This window comes from Phaenicophaeus curvirostris, chromosome 1 (assembly GCF_032191515.1).
Source record: "Phaenicophaeus curvirostris isolate KB17595 chromosome 1, BPBGC_Pcur_1.0, whole genome shotgun sequence".
Taxonomy (NCBI): domain Eukaryota; kingdom Metazoa; phylum Chordata; class Aves; order Cuculiformes; family Cuculidae; genus Phaenicophaeus; species Phaenicophaeus curvirostris.
Window position 1 is genome coordinate 167,428,486 of NC_091392.1, and position 23,775 is coordinate 167,452,260.

At 35.0% G+C, this 23,775-nt stretch overlaps 1 protein-coding gene across 4 annotated transcripts in view; it reads left to right on the plus strand.

The window, feature by feature from the left end:
• Nucleotides 1-23,775, plus strand: part of DACH1 (dachshund family transcription factor 1) — a 371,721-nt gene that overhangs the window by 143,005 nt on the left and 204,941 nt on the right. For all 4 annotated transcript variants that reach the window (XM_069880425.1, XM_069880417.1, XM_069880442.1 and 1 more), the window contains exon 2: nucleotides 12,242-12,357. In XM_069880425.1, the coding sequence (XP_069736526.1) occupies nucleotides 12,242-12,357 (116 nt within the window). The remainder of the gene's footprint in view (nucleotides 1-12,241; nucleotides 12,358-23,775) is intronic.

Consider the following 23,775-nt stretch of genomic DNA (forward strand, 5'->3'; position numbering starts at 1 on the left):
GACTGAACTGACTCTTGTGTCTTAACTGTAACATTATAGAAAGAAAAAAAAAAGGAGAATTCTTGGTTGGTTGTTTGGCATATGTTAGAGGTAGGAAACTTTATAGGGTGCACATGAGTTCTAGGTAAACTCTTATCACCTTTTGTTTACCCTTGACAACACTACCACATTTGATATCCATTAGCACCTGTTGCCTTGGAAATATTGGGCTAGGGGCTTCCATGTGTGGAGAGTGTCACACTATATGGTCAATCTGTACGTGTGTGTGTGTATATATATACACACACATGCATACACACACACAGTGAAAAAAACATGTATTTATCTCGCAAAAAGAGTTACTGTGTGAGAGAGAAAGCTTTTGCAAGGGCTATATCTCCTATGCTCAGGAGTCTGAAGCATGTCTTGTCATTTTTTTTTTTTAATTCAACTCATTGAATACATGGATAAATTGAAACAGACGACTGCTTTACTGTTCCATTTGCCAGACTCTTTTTGTGTATTCTGCTTCTGTACTTGGAAGATATTGCTTTAAAACTGTAAAACTTTTCTGCCTTTTAAAAGACAATATAATGAAAAAGCATCATTACAGGCATATTATACTTTGCCAATGTAATCAGTTCTATTAAAACAGAATATATCTGATATCCAAGTCAAGAATATTTAGTGATTGTGACAAAATTCTTCTAATTTGATCTTCTATTGCAATGTCCTGTTCCTCAAATATTGTGAAACATTTGGAAAAGCTGCCTGAACTTCGCGGTCCAGTCCAAACTTGGGTGTGCTTTTGTGTCAGAAAGCTATAAAGTCACGAAGATACCACTCTGACCTTCTGCCAAGCACATAATCAAGAGTGTTTCTAGAGAGGATAATGTCTAATTTAATTCCTGTTCTGTAAACTGTCTTCTGCTGATTTTTTTTTCTTAAGAAGTTGATCCATTAACACCAAAAACTGCCCAATTCTGCCAGAAGTACTTATTAACAGCATAGAAAGCATATGGTTTGGCCAAGCAGATGTTTCTTTGGTATTGTCTCTAGTACTGGAGTGAAGCTTGAAACTGCAAAAGCTAATATGAATTCTCAAACAAGCACATAATAACATCTTGGGGAAAACATAAGCACTGGTGAAAATGTTCTGTAGTCTAACTCACGACGCCTCAATCAGCGTTTAGAACATCTAACATTCAGACATCATTGCCCAGAATAAAATCAAGAGAAAAAACTTTTGGAATAGTTTGTTTGATGATTTTTAGGTTATTTTTTTGCTTCTTAGCCATTAACTTGCATGGGACATAACATTTTCAGAAGGAAACCATAAAGATAATCAAGTTCCAGCCCCCCTGCCATGGGCAGAGACTCCTTCCACTAGAACATCATATAGACGTATACAATGGCCATCTGTAGTATGACCCAGGAGAATGTGCTGGAAGTCCATGGTGCCATTTTGACCATCTTGGACGTTGTACTCCTGTATAAAATTCTCTTATATGAAATTCTCTTATATGAAATTCTGCTGTACTTTATCCCATGCTGTTGAAGATGTGAAGTTTGTCAAAGGAAGAATGAATTGATTTAAAGTTGCAATTCATAGTGAGGATGCATTTACAAGCACTAAAATAGCAAATAAAATGTTCTTTTATTTTGGGTGTTCTTTATTTTGGCTAATGTGAGATTTTGTTTGAGAAACAGAATCATAGACTAGTTTGGGTTGGAAGAGACCTTAAAGATCATCTAGTTCCAACACCCCCACCATAGGCGAACACCTAAGATCTTTTCAGATACAGTACAGCACTATTTTTAATTAATTTCAAAGTCTAATATCTTTACTTCACAATGTACGTTGCAGATGAAAGATAAAGGGAACAGAGCATGTGTAAGTTTTCCAGTCACAGAGTAAATACAGAGCAGATCCATAGTTAATGAGTTATGCCTTTCAATAAAATAGATACTTTGATATTTTCCTATGTAAGTCTATTTTATGAAGATTCACACAAATGGAATTACCAGAATTATGAATTAATAATAATAACAACAACAATAATATCAGAAGTAGATACATTTGTCAGCTCTGTTATCTACAAAATATACTGCATGTGCTATTTAACAGAAAGGACTGATTAACTTCTCTGTGTTTCCCTAGAATAACATGTTAGTAGCAAAGTGTTATTTCTGATAGAGCAAATTTACATAAGGTAGTGATGCAACGGCATTGAGCCCTGTTTATATTTCAGGCCTACAATAACTTACCTATAAACACTAACTAAGGGTAATGGTGATAGATTTTAAGAATTTGATCCTCTGTAGCTTGATAGCAATGCACTGGATGGCTTCTAAATTGTTGAAAAGATAACAAATAAAAGTGTCTTTAGTTGAATCACTATAATAGTTCCACTTGGACCTATAGCACTGTCATTTTTTTGTTTTGTTTTATTTTATTTTGTTTTGTTTGGACCTGGGAGTCTTGGATTAGTGTTTTGCATTGTCCAAAGTACTTAGGAGGGAAAATTGTGCTACTATTCATATGGTCTTACATGCTGCTCTGCAAAGACAATGTGAGTTTGAGTGATTGTTTCTGTTCCTTGTCTTGCACAAGGAAAATAAAATACGAATTTATTTTACAGTAGTCCATAGTAGAATATAAAGGACAAGAAAGGCTACATCTGGACTTAGAAAGTTGGAACACTGTAGCATACCTAGGATCTTGATTTCACAAAGGGGGACTGGATACCCAGATAATTATATTTTTTCTTGGAATACTGTTTGTTTTTTTTTTTCCCTGTGAGTTCATTTTTTCATGTATTTTAGAAGTAAAGTGCGACTGAAGTACATACAAATATTTAGTAATTAAAGAGTACCTATAAGGGTAACCATCCCTCTTTTATCTCTTGATCCTCATGGGGTTCAAGCAGTGTACAAACCTACTGGTATACCGATAGCTGGTGTCTGTCCCAAACAATTTGAAGTCTGAACGACAAACGTGAAACTCATTGATTTTTAGTTTAAGACCTGCCTAATATGAGTTAGAAGTGCCCTCAGTCATGGAGTAGGCTGGTTTCACCAGTTAGTTGTACAGTGCTACCCAACCTAAATACCTTACTCACCTAGATATTGTCTGTTCAAAGAAACCTTTCCTTTTAATTCTCTATACTCATCTAGCAGATTCATTCATAGATTTGTCTTTATACACATATCAAAATACATATATTTAAATGTACCTTATTTAAAGGTTTAAATTCTTGATTGTAATGGATACTGCCTTGTTACCATCAATCTGTCTTACATCAGCTGTGCTGTTATAGCTGAACAGGCTAAGGGAGAGCCTTTTCAGTATTTCAAATCACTACTATTACCCTCAAATATACAATAAAAGTCACTTTTAAGTTTTTATTTAGGTGGTTCCAGCAATTCTTTGGAAGTGTAGAGTTAATGAGTGTGGGTTTTCAGAATTAAAAATAAGGTGAATAAAGGGCAGCGAACATTAACCGCAGTCTCTGGCAGAAGCTAGAATAAAATTTTTCATTTTGAGTATAAATAGTTTTTTAAAGGGCAAAGGGTTTAAGATATAGGCAGCTTCATTAAAAAGGTGACAGTTCACTTGTTTCAGCATTTCATGCGAAGAATTGTGGCCAATTAAGTGATGAATGCATTCAGATATTACAGTGGATACATTTATATGATAGAACTCCATTATCAACTGTTATGAATAAGAATAGCATATTAATTAACAAACTGCCAGGAGAACCAGAGTATTTTCACAGAATACTTGCCTTGAATAGTGCATTTTTTTTTAACTGTGTCTTAAATCAGCATTGAAATATTTACTTATATTTTATTTAATACAGGTGGTAATGAACATTAGCTCTGTGACTCCTTCAGCAATGGTGGGCTTGTTTATTATTTAGGTGTTTTTTCTTGTATTTCTGTTCTATTTGTTATGGAGCTCAAAATGGCAACTGATGCCCAGTATGTCCTGCTGGAAAACAAATCAGACGTTATTTTTCTAAAGAGAGTCAAACAAAATTTTCTTTAACAAAAATAGTTATTTATGTTATGGATGTATGGCTATATATGTCTTCAAAAGAGGAGTCTGCTATTACATGGTGTAATTCTGCTTTGTGTCTAATTATTTATTTGTACATGCAATTATCTGATTTATGTTCACAAATTTGTAATTACATGTACAAGTTATAGGCAGAGATGAATGCAGATGGTTAGAAAACAGGCCTTGAAGCAGAACTGTTCATTCCAACTAGAGTTCATACATTTAAATCATTGTTTCAGGCCATCTGCAGACTCGAACAGACATAACCACATCAGTTAACTTGCTTCACATTAGGAATCATCTCAGTAACCAAAGTAGGAACTTCTTTAAAAAAATTAAAGCTTAAAATTCTTCTAGATTGTGTTGTTACAGTTCAAACTTGCCTTTCTGGCCTATTGGCTCCATGCTTGACATTTTTATGATATACATAGTATCTGGATGTTGTTTTGAAGGAGCGTTTTCAGACTTAAAAGCCTAAGAAAATATGAAAACAGTTGAGAGAAAAAAAAAAAGCCTTTGCATCTGTTACACTTTTGGGTTTCATGTGGGTGAATAACACTGTTAGAAGGCATAATTTAGCTTGCATATTTAAATTCTGGGTGTGGTTTATGCTGTAAGGTTGAGTGAATTGGGAAAGGCATCTGTTGTAACTTGACATCACTTGTGGGAAGCATGCACATTAGATTGTTGCTTTTTGTACACATCTTTTTTTTAGTTGCAAGAATTATTTTGAAAAGACAGTGTAAACAGGAAATAAATACGATTTTGCAAGGTTTTCTTGTTGCTGTTGCAAATATATAACTTTCAAGATCTCTAGTGCTGTGATTTCTGTATTTCTTTTGTATATTGTACATACTCTTTCTGAAGTAATGTTTATATCAACTAAAAATATATCAATATGGTTTGAATTTATACATGAGTTCTGTTTTAATAATTTCATTTCATTGTTCATTCAGTCTTATTTTCTACTCTGGCTTCTATAGCTGTCATCATCAGAGGCTTGTGTTTCATAGTTACTACATAATCATGAGAGCCAACATACTTAAATGTTTTAAAAACTTTCAAGCAGATCTAGTGTTTCAGATAATTAGATGAAGCAGTGAACTTTTGGGCTTAATTTACTTCTGACATCATAATTCAGCCACCCAACAGAATTAGATTAATTTCTTATCTGTTTTCCCCTTTCCGATACATGACTTACAGATCTCAATTTCATTAAACAGAACAGTCACATTTCAGTAATATTTTAAACTTATGTACAAGCACAGCTGTATTCAAGACTGGTACTGTAAGTTACTCCAGTAACACTCAGATTTCTAAGTGGTTTTATTTGCTTTGTTGTCCCTTAGATCATTCGTATTTTCAAGTAGTATGGTCAATGAGGTAGAATCTTTTTCTTAGATTCTTTCACTGCATTTATAGTGGGACTTCAGCCATCAGCTGGGAGCTGGCAGGTGCTGCTCTAATATGTATTACATATATCCTTGCTCTGTTGTACCTTTTATCAAGAATATTCCTGATCTTGATGAAAAGCAGGGCTATTTGGCTTCACTGTTGAGGAAGATGGAAATGACGTGTTTACTTGACTGATCTGTTAAGAGAAGAAATAATTAACAACGTCTTCTCTACTCCCCCAAAAGCTTAGTATCCCTGTACTAACCAGAACTTGTGTGTTACTGTGGTAAATGTCTTTGGAATGGGATATGAAGTGCCGTACATTTTCTTCTATTTAACTAAGTTATTTGGACCACTGATAAACTGGTTCTGTATTTCTGACCAAATGTCCATGTGTGACTATTTTGGTTCAAAAATAGTAGCAACATGTTCTGTAACTGAAACACAGTATTATTTTATCAGTGTGCTTTCTCTGCTACTCATTCTTGTAATGCAGTGTAATTCTTTGGAAGATCATTTATATACCTCTTTGTGAAGATCTTTAAACAGATCTTTGTATTTATTTTTATCAGCATTGTTTGCTGTCTCAGTAACTCCTTCTAATATATCATGAGCTCAGCACTAATTATTGTGTGAGAACATTTTCTGTTTAACTGTGAGAGGAAAAATAAATTTAAGGTAATTGCACTGAGAGTTTTATTGTTTTATATGACTGCTGCAAATAAAAAGGACACAGTGTGATTTCTAATGTTTGTTTCTACTAACTGCCAAAAGAGATATATGCCCAGTCTTAGAATTGCATTGTTTTGCTTTGTTCTTGAGTGGAAGTAGAAGGGGAAAACTTAAAATAGTCCAGTATAAGATTTAGATCGATATATGTTGTCATTTTTTTGCTTTTAAAATGCTAGTTCAGTGCATTAGAAATATTTATGAAGGTTACCTTGGCAAGCAAGTGTTTTCCAACCAAAGGAATTAAATTACACAAAAGGTTTAGTCAGTCTTCCTAGACCTTATTTTTCAGAATTGACACGCCCTTGGCTTGAGTCTTATTAACGTGAAGGCTGCACGTATGATGCTGAGGGCAGTGTGGAAGCTATCCCAGAAAGCAGAAATACCAATTGTACCATGAGGAAAGAGTCCAATGTGTTTGATTACATACAGGTTGTCACAGGGCATCCCTATCTTTGTGTTAAGTCAGCAAGTAGCCTCAGGCTGCGACATCCTCAGCCCTTTCGCAGTGGCCATCGTATTGCAAGGGTGTAATAAACACTTTTAGCGTTTGTTCACCAAACTTTCATTCAGCCTGTCTCTTTGAGGTCAAAAATTCTGTGTCAGGCTTTGAAGTGCTGAGGGGAGGTAGAACAACTGAGAAATAAAGCCTAGATTTTCAATAGGTACCTAAATGAGATGCATAAATGCTGATGTAGCTAAAATTTGTATTGATATTCAAAGCTGTTCTAAGCAATTCTAAGAACATAAAAAATACATTAGATAAATACACCAAATGCTTGTTACAGATGTGCTGCCTATCACCTCCAGAGCATGTCTCCCTACCTTCCCCCCCCAGCCTGTATTCCTGATTTTAAAACTGCCTGGCCAATGGCAGCTTCACTGCATCATGTTTGCTCAGTTTCAAATGAGGACATTATTTCTATGCACTAAACTTCCTCACAGACAAGGTTAAAAATAAAAGTGTAGATGTAGAAAACCAGTCCTGAAAATAATTAGTTTTGGCTAGAATGACAGTTTGCCTTCTTACAGCTGGTCAGACTTGCTGTTTTTCTTAAGGATGTGTCATGTATTGAATAAAAATAAATTTGAAGAGTGAAACTTTGTTCATCTAAAGTTTGTGTTGCACAGTTATTCCTCAAAATCAGGACATGAGAAGGATAATTCACAGCATTATCTCAACTTAGTTGTACACTCTTTTCATTTTATAGTATATGTGTATATATCTGTATGTATACATAGTATATGTTTTGCCATCAGTCTATAAAATGCTAGTAACATAATCTTGAGACATATATACTAGTCATGAAGAGTTTCAGCTGTTTTGAAACCACAACCTACTTCGTGCTCAGAACTCTTAACAGAAATCAGCAGAAAGTCTGTGTATGAAGGCTTTCAATGATGAGACCCTTTAATTTTAAAGCCATGGCTGTCTGCTGGCAGATAGTGGAAAGAGCTGAATGAAAAGTCCACTTACTTGTCAAGCCTATGGATAAACTCATACCTATTCTTCCTTTGTCTCTTTCCATGTGATTGTGCAGGGCTGGATCTTCTGCTGATTATGTCTCGTTTTAATAGTTTTGCACTATCAAAGTGATTTCTAGGAGCAAGCTCATACTTTGATAATACAGTTGGAGATGTATAGAACTTTAGAAGTATAATCAAAGCACAACATTTTAGCTGATAATAACCGCTAATTCTTCCATTTTTATTCTTTAATTCAGCCATCTGTTGTTGTCTAGATAATGTAACACAAGAAGGATGTAAGACTAATATGTGGTGATTGAAAGTCCAAAAACTACTTCAGAGAACTTAGTGAATTTTAGGACTTTATACTCTCAATTGCTTCTCAGTTTTGTACGTTTCATAACAGTTGCAGTGCAGAAGACATCTACATCCTTTCCTTTAAAGGTGAAAACTCTCTAGTATTCCTGAAGTATTTGTGAAAATTGAAGGCATAAAATACAAATCTCACCAAAAATATATGCATTTATTTTCAGTGGTTCTCAAAATTCTTCTGAATATCTAATTAGCTGATGCTTATGAAGAAAATATTTCCTTCTCTTTTTGAGAGTTTCAAGATTCACCAATCGGCATCTTTAGTTCCCTTATCACATAAGGTATATTGTAATTGTAAATCGTGATAGTTGTCTATGGGAATCTTGTCTAAGACCTGAAAAAAGTCTGCAAATTTTGCTACAAAACTGACACAAACTTACATAAGACAAGTTTTGAGGGAGCTAAGTGCATTTAGGTGCTTCACTTTGAAAATGGAATGCTGTTAGTAATACATTGTCCTGTAGGAAACTTTCATTTATGTGTTATGTCACGCATGAAAACTTAAGTTTTAGAGAGGGAAAAGTCTAACTTATACACATTGATATTTCTAAAAGCAGAAAGACTGACAATATTATATCCTTTTTAATAAGTAAGCAAGGAACTGGTAACTTCACTTTGACTTCTCCTTGGGTCTTTAAAACAGTTAATCATTGTGGCTTCCTTGAATCTTTGCTGAAATTGTCTTAATTTGTGCTCTAATTTAATCTTCAAAGAATGAAAGAGTAGAGAGGAAGACCAGCTATGACTTCCAGATGTAAGTCTGTTTCTTCTAGTGTCTTGCAGAGTCCCAAAAGACTCTTAGAATTTTCCATAATAAGACCCTAAGTATTCACAAGACTTACGTTGGCTTTTTGGGTTTTGGCATTTCAGGCTGTCTGTGTTGGCTGTAAAAAACCCAAATTGTAATCATCTTCAAAATCAAAATGGGTCAGCTTTGAGGGTTTACTCATTGAGATAATTAGCATTACGCAAAGAAGTCAAGTATGTGTGTAGAAGAAAGAGTGTTATTTTTTGCAATTATTTTAATCGAAGACAAAATCAAAAATATCTTTTATGTCTATAAAAGCTTACTACAACATCTAAATTTGAATAAAAAGAGTATTATCAACAGTTCTTAGGTTATGATTTTGTATGTCAGTGGCACCAATCGGAAAAATAACACATTCCTCTGGTATTTAAATACAGCTTTTACTAATCAACTCATAGCTATTTAAATTATATTTTATTTTCATACTGAGGTAAAATTACTGATTTTGATATAAAATAGGAATGTGCAGGCTTCGAAGCAGGCTTCCTACCTTGAAATGAAAGTGAACTTGACCTAATGTAAAAATAAGTAGGACTTTACTGTACATAAGTTCAGGAAAAAAACAACAAAATGATTAATTAGGCTATTTTTATTCTGTTTATGCTAGTTAAACTAATTTGCTGTGCTTTTAATGTGTTTTTTTTAAACGGTTTATTGTATAGCTATGAAAATGATAATGAACTACTAAACAACATGCAAGTTTTCAGAGAGTATCAAAGTTACTATTTTTTAAAGTAATATTTACATACTATTTTTTCCCACAACTTTGGTAATGGTTTATACAAAATTCTTGCAATTCTTACTGTTTGAAAATATATCTTATTAAAATGATAGGAGTTCAAGTTAGGAATTTGGTTAATGAAATAAGTTCATAATATAAATAACAAATTAAGATCATTATTGTTACTTCATCATTTATTGATGACAATCACCTTATTGTAACCAATCAGAGATTTACCTCTTTTAATTGTTTATTGCATAGTCTGCTGTGATTCTAAATCAGATCTTCCAGTGTTTTTCTGTCTTGTCATAAAGAACAAAAATTTCTTAAACAGATAAATGCCTTTTTATAGTAAACTGGAGTTAGTTCTTTGTAACTTAAATCTTACACAGATAAAAGAGATTTTCTTCTCATAAATGTCATTTAAGTATCGTTGTTTAGATTGGAAGTGGGAGTTTAGGACTTCATGAAAACTCTTGGTAACATTTGGGATAAATCTTAGGGTAGAGTTGGGTTGCTGAGCTCTTTCGTGGCTTTGTGTGACTGCCCTATTGTACAGAGTAGGACAATCAACTTGACTGTAGAAGGCAGCCAAGGGAAAAGCTTGGCCTTGGGTATTTCGTCACCTACAATATGCTTTTGAACTTTGTTTACAGATTTGGTCTGTGGGTGTTTCCTGTTAGGCTTTAAAAAGGGATGATTTTATTCCTCAAAAGCATAGGCAAAAGCATTCAGGCTTCACCATGGCTGTATTTGGTAGTAATTATCAAAAAGAGTCTTTGCAGGTGTGAACTTGTCATTACGAGGCTGTACATTATGCCATTGCACCCTACTTGTGGTTTTTAGGCTGCTGTCAGATCTTCCATATACCATGGCATCATCACGGGTACTGAAATTAAGCCATGAAAGTTTTCTAACATAGTGGCATTTTTTCTTAGTGTGTGAATATATTAGAAACACTTCATTTAAATCTGATCATTTTTGTCTATAATATTTTTATCAGTTTTATGTATATTCATGGTATGTTTATTTTTATTGTAAATCACAAAGGAAATTTCAAAGAAAAAACTGAAGACACTTAATTTGGTTCTGTGAACTGAAATAAGACGATATTCTTTTCTTACAACTGTTTTCCTTGTAGTTGTGAACAAATGACAATTTTGTTTGCATTAAAGAAAATAAAAAATCCCAAACCAATCAAAGAAATTATCAAGCTTATAATTTTAATAATGACCTCAGCTCAGGATATTAAGTTGGGAATTAATGATCAGTTAAGGTTAATGACTCAGTGCCTTGAGTCATTAAACTCCAAGAAAATGCCCTGTACTTTGATTGGTTTTAGTTTATTATAGGTAGGTTGCAGAAGTTGGAAAAAAAAAAAGAGTATTTCCAAACACAAGTGGAACAGATGTGAACAGAAAGCAAAGGTATTTTATTATCTGCCTCCTTCTGCAGTCCCAGCATAGCTAAAAATGCCATTGTCCTTGACTGGAGTTTTGCTAGTGCGAGAACCTAAGGAGCAAAACCTTTTATAGTCGCTTTTCTTTCTATTTTTGAAGCAAACTAAGAGCCTCAAATGTTTGGCAAAGCATAGCTTAACACTGCAGTGCTAAAACTGCACATCACCTTTTTTGTGAAGTTATTCCACAATGTCCCTTAAATAAGCAGTCACAGGATATTGCGATAGCAATATGCTATGTTCTGTATATAGGAATATGAGCCTTTGGATATGCATTGTATGTAGCAGGTACATATTTGCATGTAAGTGGGTAATAAGTATTTTCATTGTAATCCACATCTAATTTGTATGCTACTTACACAGTCCAGGAGATGGAAAGTTGTGTATGTGAGCATTTAACAGACAAGGAGTGCTTAGACCTGAAGCCCTTTATTTTTCCGTACTGGACAGTCGTAAGCTGCAATGTTGGCATTTGCTCAACAATATCTTGGAAATAATTCCGAGTTCTTTCTGACATAAAGTAGTATATTTAAAGTAAGGTGTCTTAGTGAGATTTTCACTTTAAATAGAATAAGGGTTAAATGATAACTTGACTTATCTTTTGAATGACAAAAAATAAAGAAATTGCAAGACCTTTTCACACATTAGATATGTATTGTCATTTATCATCTAGATATCAGGCTAGCAGTGCGAAGTAATAAAACATATCATCGAAAAATGTGCTATAGGTCTGAATCACTCTTTCATTCCACCTCCCAGCTAACTGTAGTATTAAATCAAACAAGCAGAACATTTCCTTAGGCAGCCATTGCCTTTTAATTTCCTGAAGAACCTTAAAATATCATTCATTACAAGTACTACACATATTTGGTTTTTAAAAGTCTCATAAATCAATAGCAGGCTGACTGTAATAATTATTACAAGTTAGTGCATAATTTTCGTGCTGAAGGCTGCATGCAGAACTTTAGCATATGCAAAGGAGGCAATTCAAACTGTGTATAGATATTAATATGAAGAAGCAGGTAACGAGGTGCAGGCTATGAATTATGCATCAAGAGTGGCTGATCTTCAATGAGGAAAATGAATTCAGCATGTAATCTAATTAGTGATGGAAGTCTATTACATCTAACTGCAAAAGCAACCGTCCTTGAAACAAATTTATTTACAGTCCATGTTACCACTTGAAACAACTTTGAAATGATGTGTAAGACAACAGCTTAATTGTAAAAATTTTTTTGTTTGTTTCAGTTCTAGACCTGGAAGGCCTCCTAAGAGAACTCAAAGTGTCACCTCCCCAGAGAATTCTCATATCATGCCACATTCTGTCCCAGGCCTAATGTCTCCTGGAATCATCCCGCCAACAGGTAGGATTGGTAGAAACACATTCACATGGACAATCTATTGAATTCATGGCTTATATCCACTTGTTAATAAACTAGCGATCTAGGAAACCAGTGCCCAAATGCCACAGAGGAGTTTCTGTAACGTAACGTTATCACTACATAAATATATTGTATGTAATGGAAATTGTGGCAGCTCAGTACTTGAAAAGAAAAATAACTGAGCAAATAATAGTAATCCTTTATATTTTTTCCCTGTTCTTTTTATTTATAAACAAAAAACTTTTCAATGCTTGTATTACCTAGCATTAGACAATAGTTTCCTTATTCATTTTCAATAGATCAGATATCTTCTGGGTTTTTTTTCTGCATTACTTTATTAGATAATGTCATTATGAATATAGTTGCCTGAAGAAACCAAGTTAGTTAAAATAACTCCATGCTGTACACACGTCTTTCTTAATTTTTCATCCTGAAATTCTATTTTTGATACATCTCCTGAGGCCTTATGCTAATGTAAAGTCCTGTAACAATCTGTTTCTCAAACTACTATTTTCTTTTGGAAATTATTATAACATCTCCTAGCAGTAACTTGCTTTTTAGACATAGTTAAATTAAGGGCTATGTTGCAGGAACATGAATGCAGCTACCTGGAGATGTAGGCACCAACAGTCAAGCTGTTGATGGTGGTGCCAGATTCTCTCTCTTCATGCTACAGTTGAGTCAAATTCCCCCACTTGGTTCAGTAAAACTCACCTGAGCTTCCACTTCTTCCCTACTTGTTCCCCACTTGTTTCCCACTTGTTTATATGGCTGAGTCTCTAGCACTCATTCCCTCTAAGGCAAAGGAGAGATAATGGGGCCTACAGGAAAGCTGGGGAGGGGCTCTTTATCAGGGAGTGCAGGGATAGGACAAGGGGGAATGGTTTTAAGCTGAAACAGGGGAAATTTACATTAGATATTAGGGAGAAATCTTTTATTGTAAGAGTGGTGAGGCACTGGCACAGGTTGCCTAGAGAAGTTGTGGATGCCCTGTCCCTGGAGGTGCTCAAGGCCAGGTTAGATGGGACTTTGAGCAACCTGACCTATTGGAAGGTGTCTCTGCCCATGGCAGGGTGTTCGATTTAGATGATCTTTGAGGTCCCTTCCAACCCAGACCATTCTATGATTTTGTGATTCTATTATAATAAATTAGATCCAAACAGAAGGGAAGATTACTGAGTTCTGGAGACTGGATAGAAGGGTGGATGCCTGAGTGCGTGCCTATGACCACATCTGTTTAAGCGTGAGCATGATCTTCGGCATGATTTTGGTCACTGATGACAAACATTGTCAAAAAAAAGGTGCAGTTCAGGTAATACCTCATGCTAGAAAGTGTTGGCAGTTTAGATGCAAGTATCTTGTCTAGAAGAGGTAAGAAAGTGAAGAAAATTTAGCTCTGTGGACAAAAGTGGGACCATGCCTCTCCTCCCATGCCTTAGGGCTCAGGAGCTCCTTTACATTGTGACAGAGGCACATAGCCAGAAATACTTCATTAGAAAGTTATATTTTTTCAAAAGAATAAAGATCAAGAGGAGTGACAAAATGAAGAGAAGTAAGACAACTAAGTCTGATAAGAGAGAATTATAAGGTGAGTGACGGGAAGGAGGGATGAGGCTGAGAGTGCAAGTGAGCATGAGAGGGTGTAGGCAAGTGAAACTCAGAGTAGAAGCTTGGGGAGGTGTGGCCAACAAAAAACGTGAATTGAGATTGAAGTATCTTGCACAGTAGGATTTACAGGATGAAATCTAGTGAAGGAAATAGAGTTGGTGCATAGTGAATGCAATGTGAAAATGATAGGGTCTAAGTGGGGAAAAAATGAACGTTTTTATAGTGCAGAAGCATTCATGTTTATGAGGGAGAGATCAAAAATTGCAGAAGCAAAGGGAAATTATTTGGGGGAAGTGAGGCAGGAAGATATCAAAGGAAAAAAAGCATGTGAAAAGTAGAAACAAGATGACATGAAAGGAGTCAGAGACACATAAGCCAGCCAGATAGAGGGAGACAGGAAAAAAAAGCCTTGTCAACAGTATCATTTGGGGTTTTGTGTTACAGTTAAAATATAAGAGCAGATCACCTTTTGATATAATATCTTCTCAGGGTTTTTTTTTCATTTTTTTATTCTAAGAAAGCAGCTTAAAACCACAACTAATGACTAAGGTATCCAGTTGCTTTCTAGTCCTTTAAGGCTGGTCACAACAAGTTAACAATAAAAAACACAGATCCAATTTCTTAGAATTGGACAAAACCAGATGTAGATCGTTTAAAAGTGATAATTAAAAAAGGAGAAGAAAATAATTCAAAATTAAAGAAAATAGGCATATATGAGGTTATGATTCATAGAATCCTTTTAGGGTAGTAATGTTTTGTGAGTCTCTTGCAAAAGGGTTTAAATGAAATTTCTGTAAGTTTGATCTGGTTTCACATTGCATGGCTTATTATAACAGAAGGGTTGAGCATGGTTTTTTTCCCATTGTGGTGGTGCTGGCTTGCAAACAGCACGAAAAATGTGAATACTGACAAGCAAGCAGCAGAGTACAGTGTTCCATAGAGTATGGCTCACCAAAGGTAAGTAGCGTCATGACAGCAATGCTACATGACAGTCATTCCAGCATTTTATAGACAGCAAGTACAAAACCAGGTTTACAATCTGATCTTGTGAGTTCAAATCAATGAACATTTGTGTGTCTACATTGTGAGTATGTACCAAAACTACCGTGAGAGCCCTACCAAGAAAGAACTGCTGTAATTGCAATAGATGATGTAGGTGCTGTCATTTTGTGCTACTGCATTAGTTGATACTAGAGAATCGTTGCCACTTTTGAATATTTTCCTCCATATTTTAACTGTATATTCATAGAAACACAGAAAACTTGAGTCTGGAAGGCACTAGTGTGCCTTCATGTAGTCCAGCCTCCCATAGTCAAAGTAGGGTCACACAGGGCATCTTGTTCAGGGCTGTGTCCAGGGCGGTTGGAGTATTTTAAGGATGGAGACTCCATAATGTCTCTTTGCAAATTGTTCCAGTGTTTGACTACTCTCAAAATAAAATACCTTTTTTCTTGCTTTTCAATGGAATTTCCTGTATGTCAATTTGTGTCTGTTGGACAACACTGAGAAGGGTCTGGGTCCATCTTCTTTACTCTGCACCTATCAGGTATTCATACACATTGGTAAGATCCTCCCTGAGCCTTTTCTAGGTTGAACAGTCCCAGCTCTCTCAACTTGTCTTCGTATGTCAGGTGTTCCAGTCCCTTAATCATCTTCGTGGCCCTAAGATGACTTTCTCTGAAGCTTATGAAGTTTGAATTCCCTATTAGAATTCAGCTCTAAGCAGACAAAAAAATCAAGATTGTTAAGTACTTAACTTCCCCACTCCTTTTTTCTTCCTTCTTCGTAACAAATTCTCCTTTTTAAGCTTTCTGATTGATTTAATAATCTGAGTATAATAACTAAGTTTCCATCCTGCCTATAAAAGAGTATGAATGATCACACAAACAATTATGTGCTATTTAATGCTTTTTAAGTAACAGAGATCTGCAAATATTAGGTATATCTAGGATATACAACGCTATGATTTAATATACTATTTTTACTTGAAAATTTTCATTTTTCTGAAACCTGCTGCATAATGCAGAAATATATATTTAAAGGTGAGTGTCCTGGTTTTATTTTAGTGTGCAAATAATATCAGTACAAAACTATATGCTGAGACCTCTCATGAAATTTCAGGATTGTTTATTTTTGTAGAAGGTTGAGTTAAGGAAGCCTTGAAAATGTATTCTAATTACTGGTCCAGTCTGAAAACCCATGCAGAGAATGCACTTAGAATGAATAGATTCACTTTAGATAAGTATTTAGAGCCAAAACTGAGCTTTAGGGACTATACTGAGGAGTAAAATAAAAGAGAAAAAAGGGATAATATTCCACATTCTTTTTAGAGAGCATAAATCGAAGAAGTGAGGATCACCTCTTGGGTGATATTCTGTCCATTTTATCAGAAATATTACCACAATTGCTGATCTAAGCACTGTCTTTCATTAGGGTCAATTTACAAAATGTTCCCAACTTTAGAAAAGACTGGTCAGCTGGCAAAAGACAGTCTTATATGTATTAAAATAAATGTAGGACCTTTGAAGGTGTGACTAAATAAGAAATAAGTATTAATAGGAAATTAGGAGCTTCTTGAATTGTCCAGAGAATTAACGTCTGCCTGTGTTACAAATTATGTAGTCAGAAGAAAGAAGAGTTTGGTGTAGGTTTAGACAGGTGTACTGCCTTTTCAGGCTTATCTGGATAGCACCCTGAAGCCTTTCCAAAACTAGATGGCTCATCAAAGTTAAGCTTAATCTGCATATCTCTGTGTACTGCAGATCTTTCCTTGGCTAATGTGCTTAGGCGGCTTCAAAAGTTGTTTAAAGTTGAAAAGGCAGATAATTGTAATTAATCAGAAAAGCAGTGCTGTAATTCCTAAAGTAGGGTGTGTGATACACGTTGTGCTATGTATTTTTATGTCTGAAGTTGCCATATCTTTAAGGGATATTAAAAGTCCCTTCCTACTCAAACCATTCTAGGATTCTATGTAACATATAAAATAATATTTCCATTATATTTCATATGAACTTTGAAAAGCAATTCTCTTCTCAAATCAGGTGGTTTTTTTGTGATTACTCTTGAATATTTTAAACTATTTTGTAAAGATCCTGATTTGATTCTTCTACATCTTGGCCTACTGAGTCTGTAATCTACAGGTGATGGAATGAGTAACTACAGAATTCTTGTACTTAGTTCAGGAACTGCATCTTTCTCTCAAAGATAAATGGTTTTGAAAATCGTGATTATAGGGCATGATAAGAATGCTACTTCATATATCTATATCTAGGACTATATATAGATACAGATATGTCTATATATAGAGGTATCTGGCAATTTAAAAAAAGCAATTTTAAAGCACTTAACATGATTAATTTGATACACTGATTTTACATGAAATTAATTTCAGTAATTATTGTTGCTATTATTATTTTGAAAATATTTGCTTTACAGTAGGTACTTCCATCCACCTCTTCCACATCTGATACCAGACTCTTCTTTTTCAGTGCAGAGATATTAGGTTTCCCGTGAAGTGTTTATGTGTACAAATTATAACTACTTTACTTTATTAAAGTCCTCATCTGTTTTCTCTCTTAAGTGAAAATCTGAAGATGTAATTTCGAATCTTATCATTATTTTCTCTCTTGCTGTGTGCCTGAATCAAGGAAAGTATGTTCCACCTTCCATCCTGTACAAAACTCTCTGAGTCACAAAGTATTTTTATGGAGGGTTAGAGTAAGGAGACAGATGAAGGGTTTAGTATAGATTATTTCAGCTTGGAGGACAAATGCAGTTCACAGATGCAGCTGTTGATAAAGTGTGGCAACATTTCTGCCTAAGTAGTGGATGGAATTATTTGGTTTTTAAAGAAAGATTAGTTTCATAATTAAATAATTTCATTTTATCTGTCTTACAGTTATTGATGTTGTATTAAGCAGAACTGAAAGAATGGTTAAAATGTAATTATCATTTGTATTATATCCAGATCATATTGGATATTGCCAAGGAACAAAATCTGTAAGAAAAGTCCGTATTCTCTTTCTGTAGACTCAATGCTGGAAGGTCTTAGATTGTGTTTAACTTATCAAAGAGAATAGAGTTGATCTGTATGAGTATTCCAGGGGCTAGAAATTAAAAGTTTGAATTACATACTTAGTAATTTTGAGAGCAAACCTATTATTCAGATGTTTACTTTATGTAGTATGTACACTTTGTGATCCGGTGTTGGTTAAAAAGATACACATTAAAAAAATTGAGTGGCTATCACTTACTTGTTTTCTAAATGCATTCCATGTTAACAGAGTGTTTTGGTTATTAGTGTTTAATGGCTTTTAACATTAGCGTTGCTTTTGATTGGTGTTACAGGATGATAGACTGTTTATCTGTTGGGGCTGAACTAACTTAGAGTAAAAATAAGCAAGAATATCTTGCTTTCAGAGTGGTAAACTGTAAACAAATTAAAGAAACTGAATCAGATTACACAAACATTTTTGCACTTCATGAAGGAAGTAGTCATTATATTTAATATGAAAGCTTCTATTGTGTTACGTGTTAGTATATCAGGGAAAAGACATACCGACTCAACTTCATAAGTATATTGTTTTGTATTTTTTAAAATCATAATGAAAGTATAATTTACATCACCTGTCCTCTTCTGAAAACACTGTCATATTATCATCCTGTTGATTGATTATCTTCTGCTTTATCGCTGAAAATCAGTTCTGGAAGCTCACTAGTTTAAGTTCCAATGAGTCCCTTACAGTCACCAGATAGTAATTAAGTTAATTTTACATGTAGCCACAATTTTTTAAAAAATCTACAAATCAAGTACTTGTTTCAGCAACTATTAGGGCAAGAATACCAGACATAGGATGTGACTACATGTTTTATAATAGGCAAATGTATGGAAGATCTCCATGCAGGCAGATTATAAAGTGTCTCTGAATCTAAAGCCATTTAACTGCATTTATTTCTGACAACTCTTATCTTTCTAACCATTTCTGAGCATAAGAAGGCTTTGGGTATCTTTACTTACAATAACCATATAGGCATGGCTTTTTTGGTCATAAAATCTTTTTAAAAACAAGAATTACTTCCAGAAGATGAACCTTTCTTATTAAGGAGTTTTAATCAATAAGAACTTATACATTTTGCAGTATTATACATACAACACTACCTACAGCATGCTGTTGGAAGACTGTGTAAGTCAGAGTGTTCACCTCATGCAGGTTCACCTACTGCCTTTTGAGAGGAGTCCGTGTTTCCAGAAATGCTCCCAGGTTTTTTGATATAAAGAGACCAAGTTGATTCACTTCAAAAGAGACTCCAGGATTAAATATTTAAGCAGTGAGTTCAGTCAGGTACCTTGACACGCTCAAGTTACTCAAGAAGGAGCTAAGGAATGAAGTTATTTTACAGCGTGGTTATAAGCTACTGAATCCTACCTTCTACTTGCATCTTGTGACTACTCATTTAGGATTAGATTGTGATGTGCATAGATTTATTATCTTTCAGTGGAAAATCTGAGATGAGAGTTTTTTTGGTTTTTTTCTGGATCACAGAATAGTGGTTTTGAGGGTTTTTTTGCGGGGAGGGAATGGTATCAAAGGCCATTTTTTGTATGGCTGTCTCCTGATTAAGAACGTGTGCACTGTATTTTTCCAGATCTCATGCAAGGATTTAAATATGAAGGGAGTATCCAGAAAAGATGTTAGGTGACCCAGGTATTTTTGTTACATGATATAGGATGCAGGTGAACTTAAGAATTTAATCAAGTAAATGATGGAACACTTCCTGTACGAGGATAAGCTGAGAGAGTTGGGCTTGTTTAGCTTAGAGAAGAGAAGACTCCAGGGAGACCTTACAGCAGCCTTCCAGGACTTAAGCAGGGCCTACGGAAAGGTGGGGAGGGGCTCTTTGTACTGATAGGATGAGGGGTAGTGGTTTTAAGCTGGAAGAGGGGAGATTATAGATTAGATATAAGAAAGAAAATTTTTACTGTGAGGGTGGAGACTGTAACAGGTTGCCCAGAGGAGTCATGGATGCTCCATCCCTGGAGGTGTGCAAGATTGGATGAGACTGAGCAGCTTGACCTAGTAGAAGGTGTACTCGCCTATGGCTGGGGAGTTGGAACTAGATGATCTTTTAGGCCCCTTCCAACCCAAGCCATTCTATGATTCTGTGATCTTCAAGGAAAGCAGGCAGCTTTAGAAGACGAGTAACTCGAGAAAAAGAAAAAAACAAGTACTATATTAATTGATTTCATCAAATTTTTAAGCCATCTATGTTTGATAACAGCTTGGAAGGGTCAAGCATGTAATGATCACATCATATCTAACCTTTCGAGCAATGAGCTTATTGAACACAGTGAACTGTGTCAGTTTTCCAAGGAGAGCCAGTCACTATAAGTCGTCCTCATGACTTACAGCTCTAGTAACATCGCCTGCATTAATTTTATGACATGATTGCATACTATCAGAATTATAATTAATCCACTATCTGTTGTTCACAGTGCACTGTATTATTATTGTTAACTAATGTTGTCCTATGCAATATATTAGAGTTATCATAAAGTAGTCTTAACTGGGACAAGGTTTTTGAAGAGGAAGGTTGTTCTAGTTGAAGTCCTGTGCTTAGGAATCCAAGGCCAGATTGCTTTTAAAACTTGGCTCCAGATCATCTGCAAATTCCTCTTCTTGGTTGGAAATGAGAGAGTATCTGTGTCAGAACTGTATTGTTATGTGAAGTTAAGCCCATAGAAAGGTGTGCTAATGAACTGTAATGCAAATATAAAATGTCAGTTGTTGCTTATGGAGCTGCCTCCAGAGGCTGTGATACACGAACACCCAAGCTTTTGTCTGAGCTTCTATGCATTCAAAATGCTAAGTCTGAAAACATCTTTTTACTTTCCTCAAGTAAGAAGACTGCTTTTATTCCTTCAAGATGCAGAAATAGGTAGCTACTGTGGTTGGTTGCTGTGTGCCTGAGGCTGCAAACAGAGCGGGATGGGAAGGGGGCATAGAGGGGGTTAAAAATATTGTGTATGTCAGCGATAGAGAGAAAGAGAGAAAGGTAGAGGGAAGAGAGAGAGTTCTTTATAAGCTGGTATTACTGACTTATTTATTGTAATACAAGTTTGTTTGCTATTAGCTATTGATTTGTGACTATTGAGAGGTTACAAAGCTGCGTTGTTGCAGTATTTGTATCATTGCTTTCAGAGATTGGCCTCTTTCAACAGGGCGTATACAGGAGGCTTTATTTTGTCTTTCTGAAATGTTTTTAGTTATGAATGTTTTACAAGTAACTCTTAAATCATCTCCTTTCAAGCCAGTCTTAATTGCGATGAGATACTGTGTTCAAGCTGTCAGCAAAGAATAAACTGTTACTGCTACCAGTGTTAGAAATGTGACTGCTATGGACATTCAGAAAAAAAAATCTTAGACTGAGGAGAGCGTTACTACTATTACATTGCTTTGATGAGCTCATCAATTAATAATGTATTAGTTTCTGACTATGAAAACTGTAACATGCTAGGAATGAGTAAGCTGGAGAAAGGAAAACTGCACCTAGTCAAGACAAAATTAATAATGTCACTGAGTCGTTTTAACTCATCAAAATCCATAGCAATGGCAGATAGACAGACAGTGTACTGACAAGTTTTACTGAAAAGTAAGATTTTGTCAACATTACCTTTTCGTTAGGTGGTGGCTGAGATTTAGATTGACATAGGGGAAATAGAGCAAGTTGCAGGGAGTATTTTAAATGGGCAGATGCATCTACTAATTTTCCTTTTCTCTATATTCACTATGCTGTCTGATTTCACAGGCACAAAGACCACACATATAGCTTTGACAGTCCAGCTGTCCTTAGAATAGCATTGCTTTCTGGAGGCAGAAATTTTTTAAAGGAATATTTCTGGCACTTAAAGCGGAAATACAGAATTCAAAACATGAGGTTGTGTCAGCTGGGTATTCCAGTAATCTCTGTATGAGGTTACTGGAGCTATATTGTTAGGAACCATGAAAATCATGGGTAGGATTTTAAATAAACAACATCACTACTAAAAAAGGATGATGTCATTTTTATGTTTTCTTTTGACAGTAAACTAATTCCTTAATTCATGTGCTATGACACATCAATCCAATATATAGATACCTAGCTATAATTGCCATATTAGAATACTGACTCTGTAATGTCCCTTAAGCTTGGACTTTAGATGGTGAGAAAAGCTGCTTAACACAGTGCAAAAAATGACAGGTTTTCCCTATACTGTTGCTTCTTCAGTATGTGAATATGGGAATAATAGGACTATATTACTTGACCAGTTTACTACCTGGGTAACTTATGACATCAAACGTGCACTTTTTTTTTTTTGCAATTACTGGACTGCCAACAAAAAAGAAAAAAAATGACAAACCCAAATAGTTCTCAGCACCCTATCAGTACGCAATAAAAGTATTTGAGAAGAGAAAGGTGGTTTCTAGTGAATCAGTACATTTGTTTTGAAAAGTATCTGAAAAGAGTGTAGTAGATTTAATATTTCATTCAAGTGGAAGAAAACAGTGGTTCCTGTGCACTCAGTCACTGTGTGACAAAACAATTTTTAAAGTAATTTTTTTCCTCTATTGAAAGGTCAAATTATATTCAGCCTTTGAAGTCTCAGATATACAGACGCTGAACGCACTGAGGACAATATAGAGGTTAATGAAAAGAAATTTAGCACTTATGCCTCTGTAGCATATAACAATGTGAGCTTCATGTTTATGGAATATGGAATAACTCATTATGAAATAGGATTTAGCTTTCTTTTAATTTTTAATTACAGCCATAGGAACATGATATATAAAACGTAAATGACTTAGATTTCTTTTAACATTGATTTATGTTATCACCTGGGCTAAAATTTTATATGGAAAGACTGTTACGAGAAGGACATATATGTACAAACAAGATAAATATTATCATAGTAGATAGCTCTTAAGTAAAATGAAGAAAAACCCAAACCATGAATGCTTTCATGCCAGGAAGGTCTGGGCAGAAGATGATACTATTTAAGCTTGTATTCCTGTAAAGAACATGACTTTTATGGCTGTATCTGTAGTGGTAAATAAAGCAGTTCAGAGCTGTTGTTTGGCTTGGGGGGTAGGCTTGTGTCCTGCATCTTACAACTGTAGTTCTAGACTCTTTTTCTTATTATAATCTTTCCCAACCTAAAAAATACCCCTTATCCATTTCTTCTCCTGAGGAAGAGTTCCTGGCCAGTTCTGTTTCCTTTAGTGTTCATGGCTGATTACAGACCTTGTTTCGTAGCTGTACTCTACAATTACTACTAGGATGAATTTTTCACTTGTTGAGTTTCTAGTATGGTTTTTGTTTAAAGAAACTAGAGGCAAAGTTCGTATGGAAGTTTTATTAGACCATGTGCCAAAAATTTACAAGCTTTTGGAATGCAAGCAGTTACTCATGTCTGCTGAATGAAGTTAATCACTACTAAGATCTAAAAGCATCTGAAAGCAATTAAAAATGCTTCTATGGAAATGCTGTTTTAAGCATAAGCAACTTGGTTTCTCTACCTTCTGCTCAATAGCTGGATACCGTTTGTCCAGTGACTGTTAAAGATGATGACTTTTTTCCATTAAAATACCTTGCAGTATAGCTTTTTTTGTTATTATTCTTTAATTGCTTTCTTCTTTACTTCATGAGAAAACCCTTGGTCTTTTGAATTTACTTTTTTTCTTTTTAACTCCTGTTCTGAAAGCCCCAAGTTTACTTCTGATGATGAAGAAGAAAAAAGCCTCATGCATTTTTCTG